Source organism: Wyeomyia smithii, chromosome 3, assembly GCF_029784165.1.
Source record: "Wyeomyia smithii strain HCP4-BCI-WySm-NY-G18 chromosome 3, ASM2978416v1, whole genome shotgun sequence".
NCBI lineage: Eukaryota > Metazoa > Arthropoda > Insecta > Diptera > Culicidae > Wyeomyia > Wyeomyia smithii.
The window spans coordinates 119,249,163-119,265,625 of NC_073696.1; the positions used below are offsets into that span (position 1 = coordinate 119,249,163).

General features: G+C 34.4%; 1 protein-coding gene across 1 annotated transcript in view; it reads right to left on the minus strand.

Moving 5' to 3' along the window:
- LOC129729431 (vascular endothelial growth factor receptor 1) overlaps positions 1 to 16,463 on the minus strand; it is a 117,137-nt gene that overhangs the window by 72,603 nt on the left and 28,071 nt on the right. The window contains exon 2 of the mRNA XM_055687990.1: positions 13,667 to 13,768. Within this exon, the coding sequence (XP_055543965.1) occupies positions 13,667 to 13,720 (54 nt within the window). The 5' untranslated portion in view covers positions 13,721 to 13,768. The remainder of the gene's footprint in view (positions 1 to 13,666; positions 13,769 to 16,463) is intronic.

The following is a 16,463-nucleotide window of genomic DNA, read 5'->3' on the forward strand; positions in this document are numbered from 1 at the left end:
AAACTAACAATTAGCATCAATAAATGTCAGGTCATATCGTTTCACCGCACATCACAGTCGATATTGTTTGATTATAGCATTGAAGGGAAAATCATCCCCAGAGTCACCGAAGTGTCCGATTTGGGAGTTAAACTGGACTCTAGAATGAGTTTTGACTCACACCGAACAGCGATCATTTCCAAAGCAACGCGGCAGTTAGGTTTCCTGTCTAAGATTGCCAAGGACTTCTCGGACCCACACTGCTGGAAGTCATTGTATTGTGCTCTCGTCCGCCCAATTCTAGAGAATGCGTCAATCGTGTGGCAACCGCATCAACTTTCGTGGAGCCTTAGAATCGAACGTATCCAGAAGCGGTTCATTCGTCTTGCACTGCGAAATCTGCCTTGGAGGAATCCCGATAGTTTGCCACCCTATCCTGACAGATGCCGACTACTGGCTCTCGATACACTGGAACAACGAAGGAAACTGCAACAAATTTTGTTCGTGGCGAAAATTTTGTACGGTGCAATTGATGCCCCCAAACTACTTGAAAAGATGAACTTTCGCGTACCTTATAGGACTCTTCGGAATACATCGTTATTACAGCCAACCTTTCACCGGACTTTGGTCAAAACGAGCCGATTTTGGCATGCATTCGAGCGTTCACAGCTGTGGAAGAGCAGTTTGATTTTAATGAGACAATTGGACGATTCGTAAATAGGATTAGATCTGTGATACATTAGACTAATTTTATTCATTAAGACTTTATTTGTCAGATGAATTATACAAAATACAAATACAAATACAAATACAAATACAAATCTAACCTCGCGAATTACGTTGTTGGTGTGAAGATTTTTGAAGCAGCGATGCAACTTTAGTTGTTGCTTGTTTCTTTACAATTTCATCGTAGTAACCAAAAATGTTTCTTAAAACCTCGGAATTTCATTAGTGCAACAAATGATCACAATTTATTTTTTATTATGTTTCAATTGTTGCTTGGGTCTGAATTGTGACGAACCATCATGCAATAAATTAGGGCTCTAGGAAATCAGTCACCCCTCGAGCGATAAAAGATAAAACCTGACGATAATAGAATCGATACCCTATTATGAAGCACCTATTGAAAAATTATTTAAAATTAGGGTGACCCAAACTTTCGATGAAATCAAGTGTTTAACTTTTTTATCTTTGAAGATAGATAAAAAAGTTGTTGTTTTCAACATGACAAAAATAATAAATCAATAATAAATAAAAATAAAAAATAATAAATCAATAATTTTATATACTATGCATGAAAAAGCATACTGATTTTTTTTTGTATTTTTTCCCAAAATCTGAAATAACTACCTTTAATTTGACCCAATAAAAAAAGAAAATCGATCAGCTAGTTCAAAAGTTCTGAATTTTTACATATATCGAATAAAGTCGTTTTTCATGGTCACTCTAGTCCGGAATTGGTCGCGCAAAAAGCTTCAATTGTGCTCAAAATTGAAGGGCGGCATCTCTGTTAAAAATAATCATTTTTTCGTTGGTTCGTTAGGGCGCCTAGCTCCGAAATCGGGTGACTATAAAAAACGACTTTATTCGATATATTTTATATTAAAAATTTATAACTTTTGAACCAGTTGATCGATTTTCGTTCTTTGTAGATCAAATTGAAGTGAATTATTTCCAGTTTAAGGACAAAATACCAAAAAAAAAACAAATCCGTATGATTTTACATGCATAATTTATGAAATCAATACAATTTTCATAACAAATCGGTTATTTTCAAAGATAGCAAAAAACTTTCTTTTGCAAAGTTTGAATTGACGGAGCTTTAACATTGTAGAACAACTTTTTCTTCTATCTATATCTACAAAGATTAACCAGTTAAATACTTTATTTCCCCGAATATTTCGGTCACCCTAATTTTTGATAATTTTCCATAAAAGCGCTATAACATATGTAACAACTTCGTAGACGAGAGTTTCTCTCAAAAATATTGCTATAGAGCTCTAGACCCAAATTTCCCCCTAAATTTGGTTTCTGGACCTTTGAGCAATGTAAAACAATCGACGATACTTAAGAGCAAATTCAAGGGGGAGAAACTTTTTATTTCGAGAATACCAAACATTTTAAACGGATTGCATTTTGTGATTGAACTAACGAATATCAGATGCAACTTGCATTTGCAATGATTACAAGCTAATTGCAAGTCCAGTCTTCGGAAGCATGCAGGGGCGAATTAAAACGAAGACGATCATCGAAGTGCGCCAAATAAATGGTCGAACAAACTAAAAACATTGAAATTCGAAACACAATAACAGTTTGTATACTATCTTAAAACATTACCGAGTCAATAAAAAATGCTCTTAATATAAACTAAAAAATGGAGGGAGAGAGGGGGTGCCAAATCATCCTTCGCCTCGAACTGGAAGTATGCGGAAACATGTATAGTAAAACATGTATATATGTATAGCATCAGCATACTTTCCAGGTGACATGGGCGAAGTTCCCCCTCCAGAGGTCGCAAAATTGGTTTCTTATTGCAAGAAACAAAACAAAGCCTTTATAATAGGATGTGACGCAAACGCTCATCACACGGTTTGGGCCAGCACAGACATCAACACTAGAGGTGAGTACCTTTTAGATTACTTATCATCACAAGGGATAGATATATGTAATAAAGGGGATAAACCAACTTTTGTAAATACAATATGACAAGAAATTCTTGACTTAACATTATGCAGTCCGACTATTACTGGTAGGATAAAAAACTGGCATGTATCAGATGAAGAATCCTTATCTGATCACAAGCAAATATTATTTGATTACGAAGCTAATCAACAACACACTGAATTTATTGGAGATCCCAGAAAAACTAACTGGGAGCAATATAACTCAAAAATAATGGGTGATTTGAACGGTTTTGAAGGATGTTCCAAATCATACAGAGAGCTGGAAATAAACTCAAAACATCTTTCAAATTTAATCCAACAATCATACTTAGATTGCTGTCCTACAAAGATACGTTCTACAAACAGAGAGGTACCTTGGTGGAATCAATCCTTACAAAGACTTCGGAAAAAAACCCGGAAATTGTTCAACCGGGCTAAACGAACTCAACAGTGGGATGAATATAAACAATCCCTCACTGCCTATAACAAGGAAATTCGAAGATCAAAGAGGACACATTGGAGGCATGCATGTGAAAACATCGAAAATACTCCAGCAGCCGCCAGGCACCTTGATGCTCTTCAAATAACTATAAACAAGTAGCATGTGAGCAAGATCGCGCCAAATGACCTATAGTCGAATATCGACCATTTTTGATTTGAATGAAACTTTGCACTCGTATTTGGCTTAGAAAATTGACCATTTTTCACAGATGGAGAGATTTTTTACACCCATGAGTTACATTCTAAAAGGGCGTATGTCTTTTGGCATAGGTTTTATACGAATCATTGTAGCCCAGAAACCGTTGGTTGTATAGAAAAACTGTCTGAGCATGAGTTGTAGGGAATTAAAAATGCACCATAAAAAAATATATACACTGGACTAAAAAAAAAAAAATTTGACCAAAAAGAATTAAAAATAAACATTAGATTTCAATTAAAAAAAAGAGTTGAATTTTTTTTTTTATTTTTTTTAAAGAAACTTCACGTTAATACACAACTTTTAAAAAAAGTCCAGGATGGAGAAATGAAACATAATTTTTTATGGTAGATAAATTTTTTTATAAAAATTCTAATTTAAACATTTTTAAAAATAGTTGTATTCCGATAAGTTTAAAAGATGCAGAGAGTCATTTTAAATCAAAAAGCACTTGGTAGTAAACATTCTCAAGGCATTGGTTTTCGAGTTATTTTAAATTTAAGCTCGAAAAATTATTAATATTTCGGAAAATACACGTTTTTCTGAATTTGTCCATGGTTCTCCAGCAAAAACCATATGTTCATTGGAATGCTTGATCAAAAACATACAATTCATTCTTTGACAACAAAACGATTGGATAAATAACTCAAGCGCTAAACCTTAGCCTACCTACACGTTCCCCCTTTGCCGAATGTTTTATAAAAAAATATGTTTGTCGTGCAACACTACCTACTTGTTTACTAAGAATAACTGTTTGTAAAGTACGCAACCAATAACTACTGGGTTACCTATAATATCTGTTTTCGTATATAAATACGATTGCACTTCTCCAGAAGTGTTAGTAACAGTTTGCATTTTGTGAAGATGAATAAAGTGAAAATGGAATACACCAAGCCCAAATGCTATAAACCCTTTCCTGATCATCGGTGCTCATCAAGCTTACGCAAATTAAACGAAAACGTTATTGCAAAATTAAAAATATTGAACAGTCAAGCTCATTTTAATACGTCTTCATCAATTTGTGATTCGTGTAGTTATTGGAATGATAGTCAAGCCACCATTCATCCCTTCGTTGTTTACTATTCAGAATCTGGAACACTTAAGAATATCAGCTCATCATAATATCGGAAGTACTCCATCATGATACTGTTGCGGTTCAGGTGTTCATTGCCAATTAATGAGTTTTTTGAAAACAACAATAGAGTTGAAAAAAGTGATATTAATGTCTGATCTGCCTCACAATATAAAAATAGAAAAAACTTTGCAAGTCTTTGCAAGTTCAAAACAAAATATAACGTCGATGCAGGGTGGCTTTTTCTGCGACTTCTCATGTTAAAGGCCCATGCGATGCAATTGGTGGCATATTAAAACGAATGGCAGGAAATGCAAGTTTCGCTAAAGAACATGAACATCCCATTACAAGCGCAAAAGAAATTGTATGATTGGTCTAATCAGAAAAGTAATAAAAATTCATCAAAAATGTCATTTAGTTGGGTATCATATGAAGAATATGAACAAGGAGTAACAGAATGGAGCAATATTTTCAAAAAATCTATAATAATATCTGCCACACAAAAGTATTACTCTTTTGTTCCGATTTCAGAAAATAAGATACAAACGAAGCTGTTTTCAAAAGATGACGAATCATTTACTTATGATGTATATAAAATATAAGGTGAAACTAGTTCTGTAAAGTATCTATGTCATAAAAAAATATGTTCCTAAGATAATAAAACTCAAAAATAAATATTTGATTCTTATATATATTTTTAAATCACTTAGAACATTTAACTCTTTTCTTGAGAACCGTTCGCCCAATCGTTTTGTTGTCAAAGAATGAATTGTATATTTTTGATCAAGCATACCAATGAACATATGGTTTTTGCTGGAGAACCATGGACAAATTAAGAAAAACGTGTATTTTCCTAAATATTTATAATTTTTCGAGCTTAAATTAGAAATAACTCGAAAACCAATGCCTTTAGAATGTTTACTACCAAGTGCTTTTTGATTCAAAATGACTTTCTGCATCGTTTAAAATCATCAGAATACAAATATTTTGAAAAATGTTCGAATTAGAATTTTTATAAAAAAATAATCTACCATAAAAAAATTATGTTTCATTTCTCCATCCTGGACTTTTTTTTTAAAGTTGCGTATAAACGTCAAGTTCTTTCTGTTCATCGGTCCAGGCTAAATTTTACGTTTTCCGATACAAAGACAAAGTATAATATAATTTTGAATGAAAATTTGCCCAATTTTTCTACCATCATGGGTTCATCTATGGGCTCTCCATTTTACCCGCACAGTACGTGCTGTTAAAACTACTCAAAAACATTAGAAAAACCATTCAAACAATTACTAACTTTAATGATTTCTGGTGATTAGTAGTCTAAGTACAGATATATGCACGAAAGTCCTTACGAAATAATTACGAAATTTACTGTTTTACACTAAAAAAGGGTTTCTTGTGAGCCAAAAATAACATCACTACCACGAGTGTGCACGTGTCTGTTGTTTTTGTTTATTATTTTAGTTGTTTAACTTTTTCATGTCGCATAGTTTGTTTTAAATAGCTTCTAGTGCATCTAAGATAAGGTGCCAATGGAGTTTGTACTCTTTTCAACGAAATAGTCGAGATTCAATCAGGTGTACATTTCACCACCCCTGTTCATTTTACCCACATTCAATTATTATTCGCCTTCACACAATTATGTCACTTTTTCCGAACTCTGGTTAAAATAAAAAAATTCTGTACATTACATTCAAATAGCTTTTGCAACATACTTTGAAATGATACAATATGAATGAATTGTGTAATATTAATCGTATATTCCAATAAATCTTTGTTTGTTGCTGGAGAATCACAAATATTTCACAAAGAAAGGGTCTTTTCATAAAAACTGAATTTTTCTTAACTTAGTGTTGAAATATTTTTAAAACGGATGCATGTAGAAAATTAGTTTAAAATCATATTGCATCATTGTAATTCGAATATTCTCAAAAGTGTTGGAATTGAAGAAAATCTTAGAAACCTAGTCTCAAGTTTCAACAAAAAAAATTGAGCAAGAGATTTTACCCTTTTTTAACTTACTTTTTTACCCCATGTGTGGACTCAACGTTGCGACCAGGTGTTTTCTGTACGGAGTATCACCCTCCCCATCACCTCACCCTACCAATATCACCAAATTGCAATTCCCTGGAGTGAGACTACACATAACATTCCTCTCTTGCCAGGTTTATTCTGAGAGGGACTTATTATGTCCAGAGAAACGGGTCTTATTGAAACCTCGTTCCTCGTGTCAATGTCGAAAATAACAATTTTCCTGGAGATGACTAATATTTCTCTGGTCAGTTTTATTATAAGAAGGACTTATTTTGCCAAGAGGAATTAGTTTAATCAAACCTAGTTTCTCCTCCAAACACTGCGACACAATCAAAATTCCCTGAAGAGGTCCTAACTGCTTAAGGGGTGATATCCACCAAAAAAAAATTTTTTGTTGTCATTTTTTTATTGGCTTAAATCAAGCAAAAACTATCCTAGAATCAAAATCTACATCGCCCAAGTACTGATCCAAACTCAAAATTCGTTTAAATCAATTTTTACCGAACAACTTTTATGCTCCTAAATAACATTTTTCGTTTATTTTGGCGATGCTCGTTTTTCTTTTTATTTCGAGGCTTTGTAAACTAGCAGAAGTTACCTATGATCGTTATCGTGTTTCAAATTTGAAGTATAGAGGTCGCTGCATCAAGTTTCGACCGTTATAGCGCCTTTACAGCACGTGTTTACTCACAAGTTCCCTTTGTCTAGTCGATCAGCCGTTCTCGTTGTGTTCCTTTCTTGTTTGAGGTTTTCTATACTGTTTTACTGCGAGTTATATTCAAAAGAACATAAATATGAGTGACAAGTTTGAGTTTTGCGTGGGACCGGACGCCAACGGCGTCAAAGTCGCTGAGCAACGCATGTCTGATATCGCGAAAGAGGCTAGGCGCAGCCTTACATCAGATAACGAAAAGGAAAATAAAGCCCTGGAAGGATAACTTCACGTTGCAGGGATAGCTCACTGAAGGTAGAAAAATTATTAGGGGCTTTATTATTGCGATTCTTAAGATTTATAGCATTTTGAAACTTTTAACGCGTTTTTCTCAAAACCATGTTTTTAAAATCGGCGGGTAGTAGAACTGCAAAAGTTCACATACGATCGACTTGAAATTTTAACTGTAGCTTCTTCGGTAGATTATCTAGTGAAGTACACACGATTTTGGCGATTGATTAACAACACCAAAAGTTATAAACAATTAAAGTCGATTTTTTTTGTCGAAAAAGATTTTTTCCAAACCGTTGCCATTTCGCGAATAAAAATTCTAAAAATATAATCATATGTACTTCACTATCGACACTTATGTAGATAATGAAATTTTTTTTGTTTTGATTATAGGTAGCGTTGGGCACGACTTCTACTGCTAGCCGCGGATGAACTTAAAAAAAGCGGTTCACGACAATCGCTGCACAGCCGCCATTTTGAAAAAAATAGTAATAATTTTTTTTTATATTCTCCAAGAGTTGCTTAATCCAATGAAATATTATTTATATACCTTACATCTTAAATGTCCTTTAATGAAAATCATGGAAAAGGCCTTGATTTGTTTTGAGCATTTGGTGGTTATTACCCCTTAACCTCTAGTCAATGTTGCTATAGGTAGAACTATTTTGTAAGAGGAAGGAGTCTCATTGAAACTTCGTTCTTCCAGCCAATATCGCGCCATAATTACAATTTCCTGAAGAGAACTCTTAGGAAGAAAATCAACAGCGTACTGTAAAAATCCAGCTTGAAGGGAAGGGTGTGTTGTGGAGAACCTGAAAATAAAATCATGTTTAAGTCTTTTGACAACTAAATGGCCTGATTCTATTGAGATACCCGCTTATCAAAGCGGACTCTGTAACCTTGTGACTACTGGAGCGTCCATTTCCCGACGGTTTTCAGCTCCCCGGGATTCGGGAAATAAAAATTCAATTTCCCGGAAACACCCAGGAAATAAGAAAAATTACAAAGAAAAGTAATAAAGTGATGATTTATTTAACTTGTATTTTTTCTTATATTTTTCTTTTTTTAAGAAATAGAAAGTCGATTAAAAAAAATTCGAGAAAATACCACATTTCGATGTTTCATGTATTTCTAAGACGTTTGACAAAACAACAAACAAGGGCTTTCGAAAATTTCATTAACTTCCTGTTCTGACCGCTTTGAGGCCCCACTTCCTGAAATCCGATGGAGTCAAAGGTCAAAACTTTCTCATAGACCAAGAGTGAAAGAAAAATTCATGCTGTTCAAGGTCGGGCTCCCAAATGGGTTTGTAATCTTGCTCATCATTACCCAGAAGTGTACAAAATTTAGAGAGGGCTACAATTTGAACTCACTTTTCCAATAATTTTCATTGCAGAAAATATTTTTAGATATCCCGGGATTTGTAAAAAAATCTCGGGAATCGGGAGTCCTGGGAATTACCATCCCAGAACGTCCCGGGAAGAAAGCGCTAGTGGCTACGGAGCTCTCCGTTTGGATTTGATATATAATTTGGTGTTTATCTTTTTTTTAACTTTTAAATAACATGAAAATGAATACATTCACGAAGTTAATTATTAAAAGCATTTAAATAAATATTTTTTCAAAGTTCAAAAAACAATTGGTTTTCGTTTCTCCGTTCTGGACTTTTCACCAAAAATTTTGTTGTAGTTTCATATTTTTTTTACATTTAAGAAAAAAATCAACTCCTTTCTAGAAACCAAAATTTACCGTTTATTCTAGCCTCCGCAGCCAAAAATAATATTTTTGAATTACAAATCGTAGGTTAGAGTCTAAGTAAATTCGGCCCATTCAATGTCAAAAGCGCTTTTAGCATGAGTTTAAACTTCTCTCTATACTAGAAAAAACCTAAAAAAATACTTATCCTTAGCCTTCGGAAACTCCATTCCCCCATACTGCCGTTCTACCGATAGTTGTCCCATGTTTATAGGAAACCCAATAAAAACTGGGACAACTATACATAGAAAGGTAGCATAGCATGTTATACGCTCTGGTAACATGCTTGAGGTCGATATGATAATAATAATGATAAGGTCGATAAAGGAGATAAGAAAAAATAGTCTGGGTGATTACAAGCACTATAACACGTAGCAGGAGGTAACTTCTCAATGAATGACACTGCAAAAACGGAAAAAAAGAAGAAAGTGGAACAACAAGAAACGTTCTTACGATACCACAATAGATCAAAATGAAGTACTAATCGCAGTGGGGTCCGAAAAAAAAATAGAAGAAATGAATAAAAAAAGAAACTGAAAAAAACAAGAACCTCTGTGGAGGTTTTTGGGAGCAAGATATATTCAGTTGGAAGTCAAGGGGAAGGCTCCCATACAAAAGAAACACAATGTTCATATTGCTCTACATCTAATCAAGTAAATGGAACCAAATTCGACATGAGGAGGTTTCAGGAGGCAAGACATATTTTTAAGGTGGTTTAACCCTCTGAAAAGAAGGGTTCCAATACAAATTTCTACATAACTATGGAACTAATCATGTAAATAGAACCAAATTTGGGATGTGACGCTTTTAGAGCACAAGAAATGTTTATATGATGATTTGACTCCTCTCCTCAATCTGGAATTTAGCTTTTCCAAGATTCGACCATAGACATTTTCTCAAAACAATTGTTAGCGATTGGCGGTGAAGAAGGCCAGTTGTGGTCTTCGGTTCATTGATTTCATTCTCGTAATATATGTGCTACTTTATATCGACGAGAAGGAAACTTTTTACGAATGTGTTTCCGAATATCTTTCAGAATCATGTGAGCCGTGATTGAGTGCACTTGCAATATTTGCGATGAAAAACAAAATGTCGACGATATAAATTTTCCTTTCAAACCCAATTTCGTGGAAATCAGAATATTGTCTAATAAATTAGTAGATTGTAATAATAATCACGAAGAAGTAACCAACCATCCAACAGTTAATAGGTACTTCAAAATCTGAACCAACCCAAAATTATAGAATGAGACAAGATTCAACGTAAAACATTAAATAATCAACGTATTACAAGCAAAGTTACTTCAGGCAAAATTCAAGGTGAAGATGTTCTCATACCAATAAAACCAATCATCTCAAACGATTTGTGCATTGAGTTTGAACATACCGTCTGGCGGGGTAAGATTGTGCCAAAAAAAGATACGTTTTTGTTCCTTAGCTATAATTTTGCTAAAATTAAATGTACTTTGGCCTAATCTCACCCCTTCTATGGGGTGACATTGTACCAAAAACAAAAAGTTGAATTTAATACCTGTTAAATAAACAGTTGTGTATGCACGAATAATTCACATGAATAACATGATGAACCAGTAAGTATAGAAACGACCATAAATAACGTGGACTAGGGGCTGGATGGGGTTGACCAGAAACTACGTTTCATATGAATTAAATTTCCATCTAACAGTTGTTAGCTTATTTTTCTCAAGCTTTCAGTCATAATTACAAATAATACCATAGCTAGACAACACACCCTATGTAAACAATGCAAGTGTTTTGGTGTATACTGATATCATTTTGTCGTAAATGTGAATTCCACACACTGTACCGTTCATTATAGCCTGGCTCAATCTCACCCAAAAAGGGCCCGAAAAGTGTACAGTTTGGAAAAACATTATTTTCTGAGCCAACACAGGTTCAATGCATAATATTTCACATTGGAGATGACATCCTAACGTACCAATTGAGCAGTAAGTTGATGTGATTTCTTGATCGGGTTGGTTTGCCTGGGATATTATTGGATAACGTAATTCCGCATGTTTTTCACCCTGTACTTTGAAACATTAGTTAGGTGAAACAGTTCACTGATATTATCTATATTCCATTTGAAGTTGTGAATAAATATGTCATGTTTCTTTAAGTATTAAATTTGAGGTTGTTAGCTTATTTTTCTCAAGCTTTCAGTCATAATTACAAATAATACCATAGCTAGACAACACACCCTATGTAAACAATGCAAGTGTTTTGGTGTATACTGATATCATTTTGTCGTAAATGTGAATTCCGCACACTGTACCGTTCATTATAGCCCGGCTCAATCTCACCCCAAAAGGGCCGGAGAAGTGTACAGTTTGGAAAAACATTATTTTCTGAGCCAACACAGGTTCAATGCATAATATTTCACATTGGAGATGACATCCTAACGTACCAATTGAGCAGTAAGTTGATGTGATTTCTTGATCGGGTTGGTTTGCCTGGGATATCATTGGATAACGTAATTCGCGCATGTTTTTCACCCTGTACTTTGAAACATTAGTTAGGTGAAACAGTTCACTGATATTATCTATATTCCATTTGAAGTTGTGAATAAATATGTCATGTTTCATTAAGTATTAAATTTAAGTTCTAGAAATCTGAAGTAATTTAACATACAAACATTTCCCGTTTTCGCTCAATCTCACCCCCGTTAATCCCACCCCGGCAGACGGTATCAGATTCGAACAATATCACATTCGGCATGCATTTGCAGACTATGAACGAAGCGGAATCAATTAAGAATTCCTGTGACTTCAATGTTTAAAATTGAAAAAAGAAAGATAAACAAATGGACTGGACCTGCTAGTACTTTGAAATATATGACCGTTATTCTTATCATACAATTGAAAAGGGTTGTTTAATTAAAAGGTATAATAAATAATTCATCAGAAATTCATGTTTACCAGATAATGGTCGAATCTGCATGATTTTCGTTCGATTTTTATTTACCAAAACAATTAAAACATTAGACTTCACGGGAAAATAATGAAATGTATTTTTTCACAGCTTATACCTGCATGAGTTATGACAGAGCATACGGTATTCTATGCTTTATACTTATAAAATATGCATGCCTATCAAACAATAACGAATGTCTATGGAAAAAATATTTATTGACTGGCGTTTATAACATACAAACTTCGCTACTGTGTTGTCAATATTGATGCGGATAATTTTTCGTTCAGTCTGTTCAATAAGGTAAACGCAAATGGTAATTCAATCATTGTTTGAAACAAACAATGTGAAATGATCTCGTGTAACCAAAACAAAAGCGTTCGCCAAAACTAATGTAATTATAGTCCATGTTATCGATGTTATCTGTGCATATGGCGTTGATCACAAAGATGATATGTGATTGCATTTCGATTACCATAATGCAATTAAATAAACGAAAACGTAGTTCTACATGAAAGTAACTATCTATTGTGTGCCATACTTTTACTATGAATAAATTGAGTAAACATCATTTATGGGCAATATATTCTACGTTGAAAGTCTTTCTAATAAAAATATTCAAGCGCAGATTCATAGATTCCTGATTGTCAAAATATGTTTAGAGCTTTAATGGATGATTGCATGGGAAACGTATTGCGTCGAAATACCGTTTTGATTCCAACTTCGACCAGTCTCAAACTTCGAACACTTCAGAATAAAAATCGGATTATTATAGCTAGTTCAATCAAAAGCATGATATCATAACCATGCTTTTGATTGAATTAGCTATAATAATTTCGTTCCTTGAAATGTCCTTTGTCCAGTGAGGTATAGCTCTTTACTGTATGACCACTTCCAGGAAATCAGCAGACGTTAAAAAAGAGGCAGTTAGTATTCAGACTGTTTGCCTAACTGTCTCTTAGCGATTACATTGAAGTGTTCGGAATTTTAATCAAAGCCGAATTCAGATTTTTTGTTATTTTCATATACAAAACATGTTTAAATCTATATTTATAGCACTGAACTGCAACAATCATAAAATAACCAAAATGCTAAACCTCAAAGAGAAAATTCATTTTTCACTGATTTTTCAAAGCAAGAAAATACATCATGGCTTCAATATTTGAAATTTGATGCAATACGGTAGATAGTCTTGTCCAGTTACTCATCTTTGAGCATTTATCAACACATAAATTGCATTACCTACATCAGTTTTTAAGTGGGCACTGTGATGAGCAAAAAAATACACAGCCTAATTGAACGGCGCCTTTCCACTGAGGGTGCGTGGCATATGACTACAATATGAGTAGGCGAACCAAAACTGTGTGCTGCAAATGTAGGACTGTGTCTGGGCTAAATTTATCATAGACCTGCATATTGATGCTGAAAAATTAGGTGAGCATAGCACAGCGATCATAACGCAGAGCCCTATGGAAACGGTACAGAATAAGAAAACAGCCAGCAAAGTTTTCAGCCAACTAAAACTTTGTAAGTCAATAAAAAGAATGAATCAGAAATGAAATCATTGAATCAACGAAAACCAAAAAATGAACTAACCCTTTTCGTCTCAAAGAGAATAATGAAGACGACGGCTTTCACTAGTAAATCCATGTACTACAATCTATTTCCATATTCCAGTCTCACTATGCTGTACTGTTTCTGAAAATAGAAGGAAAAAAAACACTATTAATATAATTAAAATGTACATATGTCAAGCAATATGTAGTAATGGTAAAAATTCGCTTCATTTACATAAACAGCGATCATTCACATGAATAACACCACATGATTTTACTAATATTTTCCAAATAAATGAATGAATAAATGAAATATTCAAAGTATTATGTCGATTGATAAGTGCTCAATTTTTGCCAGCTGTTGCTGAACTAACCTAATACATGCTTAGCAGCTAACTATAAGGAAAGAAATATAAACTTTTCTAGCGGCAAACCTCTCTGTGACGACTTTCAATGAATGGTTAGGATGACTATGAACTAATTCAAAAAGGAATAAAGCTTATGTGAGACTTTTCAACAGGTTCCTCTGCTCAACTTTGTTCGTAGATTCCTACCCATAGCAATTCACCTCTATAAGCGAATAAATTTATCTATTTATGTGACCTTCAAATCACATCAGAGATTAGTTTTACATGTGTGATTTAAGCTTCAATTTTAATCCAATTAGGTACAAGAACTGTTGAATAAATTCCGTGATGGCAGGGCAGAAACTAGCTCACACATGGAAAGTTGCATACTTCCATAATGTCCTTGGCAAATGTGCTTTTCAATTCAGGAATTTTAATGAATACCACATCTATGCAATATAGTTTGCAAATAAAGATCATATTGGACAAAAAAGAACTATGCGGTATCAGGAAAAGGCATACACATGACCATGTGGAATCAGATTAAAAAAACCTAAATTAATCCACCTAGCGGTCAGACTCAGCCTTTCTCATTCAAACTTATTATTTGCAAAATAATCTGAGTGAATCTATCACATGAATGCTTAAATCCAAAAAGGTATATTCACTCTTTGGGTTCTAAAATATTGATGTTGTTGTAATTGAAGTATAAAATATGAAATTTGACGTAATGTTAGTGCTTCAGAAATAGCGAAATATAAGAAATGACTCTTAATTTCGAACAATTTAATCACGAGCGATACCGGAAACGTTCAAATAGTACGATACCACATTTAAATCATGTTGAGGCCATATATATTGATCAAAGCAGCTATAATGTTGAATAGTCTTTGAATTTCTTTTCTTTACACAACTTTTGAACAGTATATCAAATTTTTATGAAGTTTGTTATTTGTAAGTTTGAGAGATGACTCGTTTGTATGACACTAGTTATGTTCAAATAAGTCGTGTAATACTTTAGATAATAAACTTTCGTTGTTTTACAAATTGAAACATAACGGTTGCTTAAGTTTGATTACAATCAAATGAAAAGGGAACGTATGGGGGAGCCAAACTTTGAAACCACGTGTTCAATCATAATTCATCAGTATATCCCTTACTAGCCCGTTCATCTGATATCAATATTGTTCAGATCGGTTGTGTAGTTTCTAAGATAATGAAGATTCGTGATTTTCACATTTCAATACATTACAGACGAAGTTACAGTCCGATTACAGCAAAATTCAATAGGGTGTTATGAGGCAGCTAGACCTTTCATTTGACACTAGTTTTGTAGTTTTGTATAACAGGAAAAGTAATAATCCGTTCGCAATAAAAATCATTAGGGTCTTATGGGGCAACAAGACTTTCCATATGCCACTGATGAGATTAAACAGTCTCCAGAACACGTTTCTTTCCATAACTTCTGAACCATATGTTCAATCTTCATAAAATTCAAAAGTTGGGGGTTTTTAGGTAGCCCGTTCATTTGAAACCAATTTTGTTCAAATCGGTTGTGTAGTTTCTGAGATATTGATGTTTCGTGATTTTTACATTTTGATACATAGCCTCTAAACTAGAAATCAGATTACAATAAAATTCTTAAAGTCTTAAAGGGCAACTAGACCTTTCATTTGCAATTGATTTCATTCAGCCATCTCTGAGAAAATCGAGTGAGATTGGGAGAGCGTTACACACACACATGCAGAAAATGCTCAGCTCGTCGAACTGAGTCGAGTGGTATACGCAAGCTTAGGAGAATGACTGGAAAGCGACTGACGACTTTTCCCTCTCTTCACTCTAACAGCCTCATGCATGCGCTATTCATGAGAGCTCACATACAGCTACAGCTTAAACAAGGCGAAGAAACGGTGTTGTGTTGCGTACGACAGCTCATTCTTGCGCATGTATTTTGTTCGTTCGGACATGACAGCCTAGTTTGCTCATTTTGAGGATGTCCTGTTCCTGTTGACAGCCTGCTGATCGGCTGCGGCTGTCGTCGACTTGCATTTTTTCGGTTCTCCTTTTTCACAGGCCGGTGGCATATTGAATACAAAGCAAACCGTTTCCATTGTTGATATTATTCCCCACGTAAGAAAAAACGTGCTTCGCACCATCTCTCTTTCATTCTTTCATCGGCCTTACTGTCGTGATCATAATTACCTGACATCCCGCTCGGATTCGTGTTGAAGGATGTCGGAAGATTATAGGCTGTCATTTACGACAGCTTGGAAATACCAACACACATATGAAGATGAAAAATAACAGTCCGTATGGAGTTGCATGTGTACTGTCGTCAGTTGCTGTCGAACTGTTCACCGAACGTGTGGGGAGCAGTGAGAGCTGTGCAATACAATGAGAGCCGGATCAGTTGAAAATTTGCTGTCATTGTCTTGCAGTCATTTTCATAACACTGGGTATACGACATTCGGCTCTTTTGAGCACTTTTAT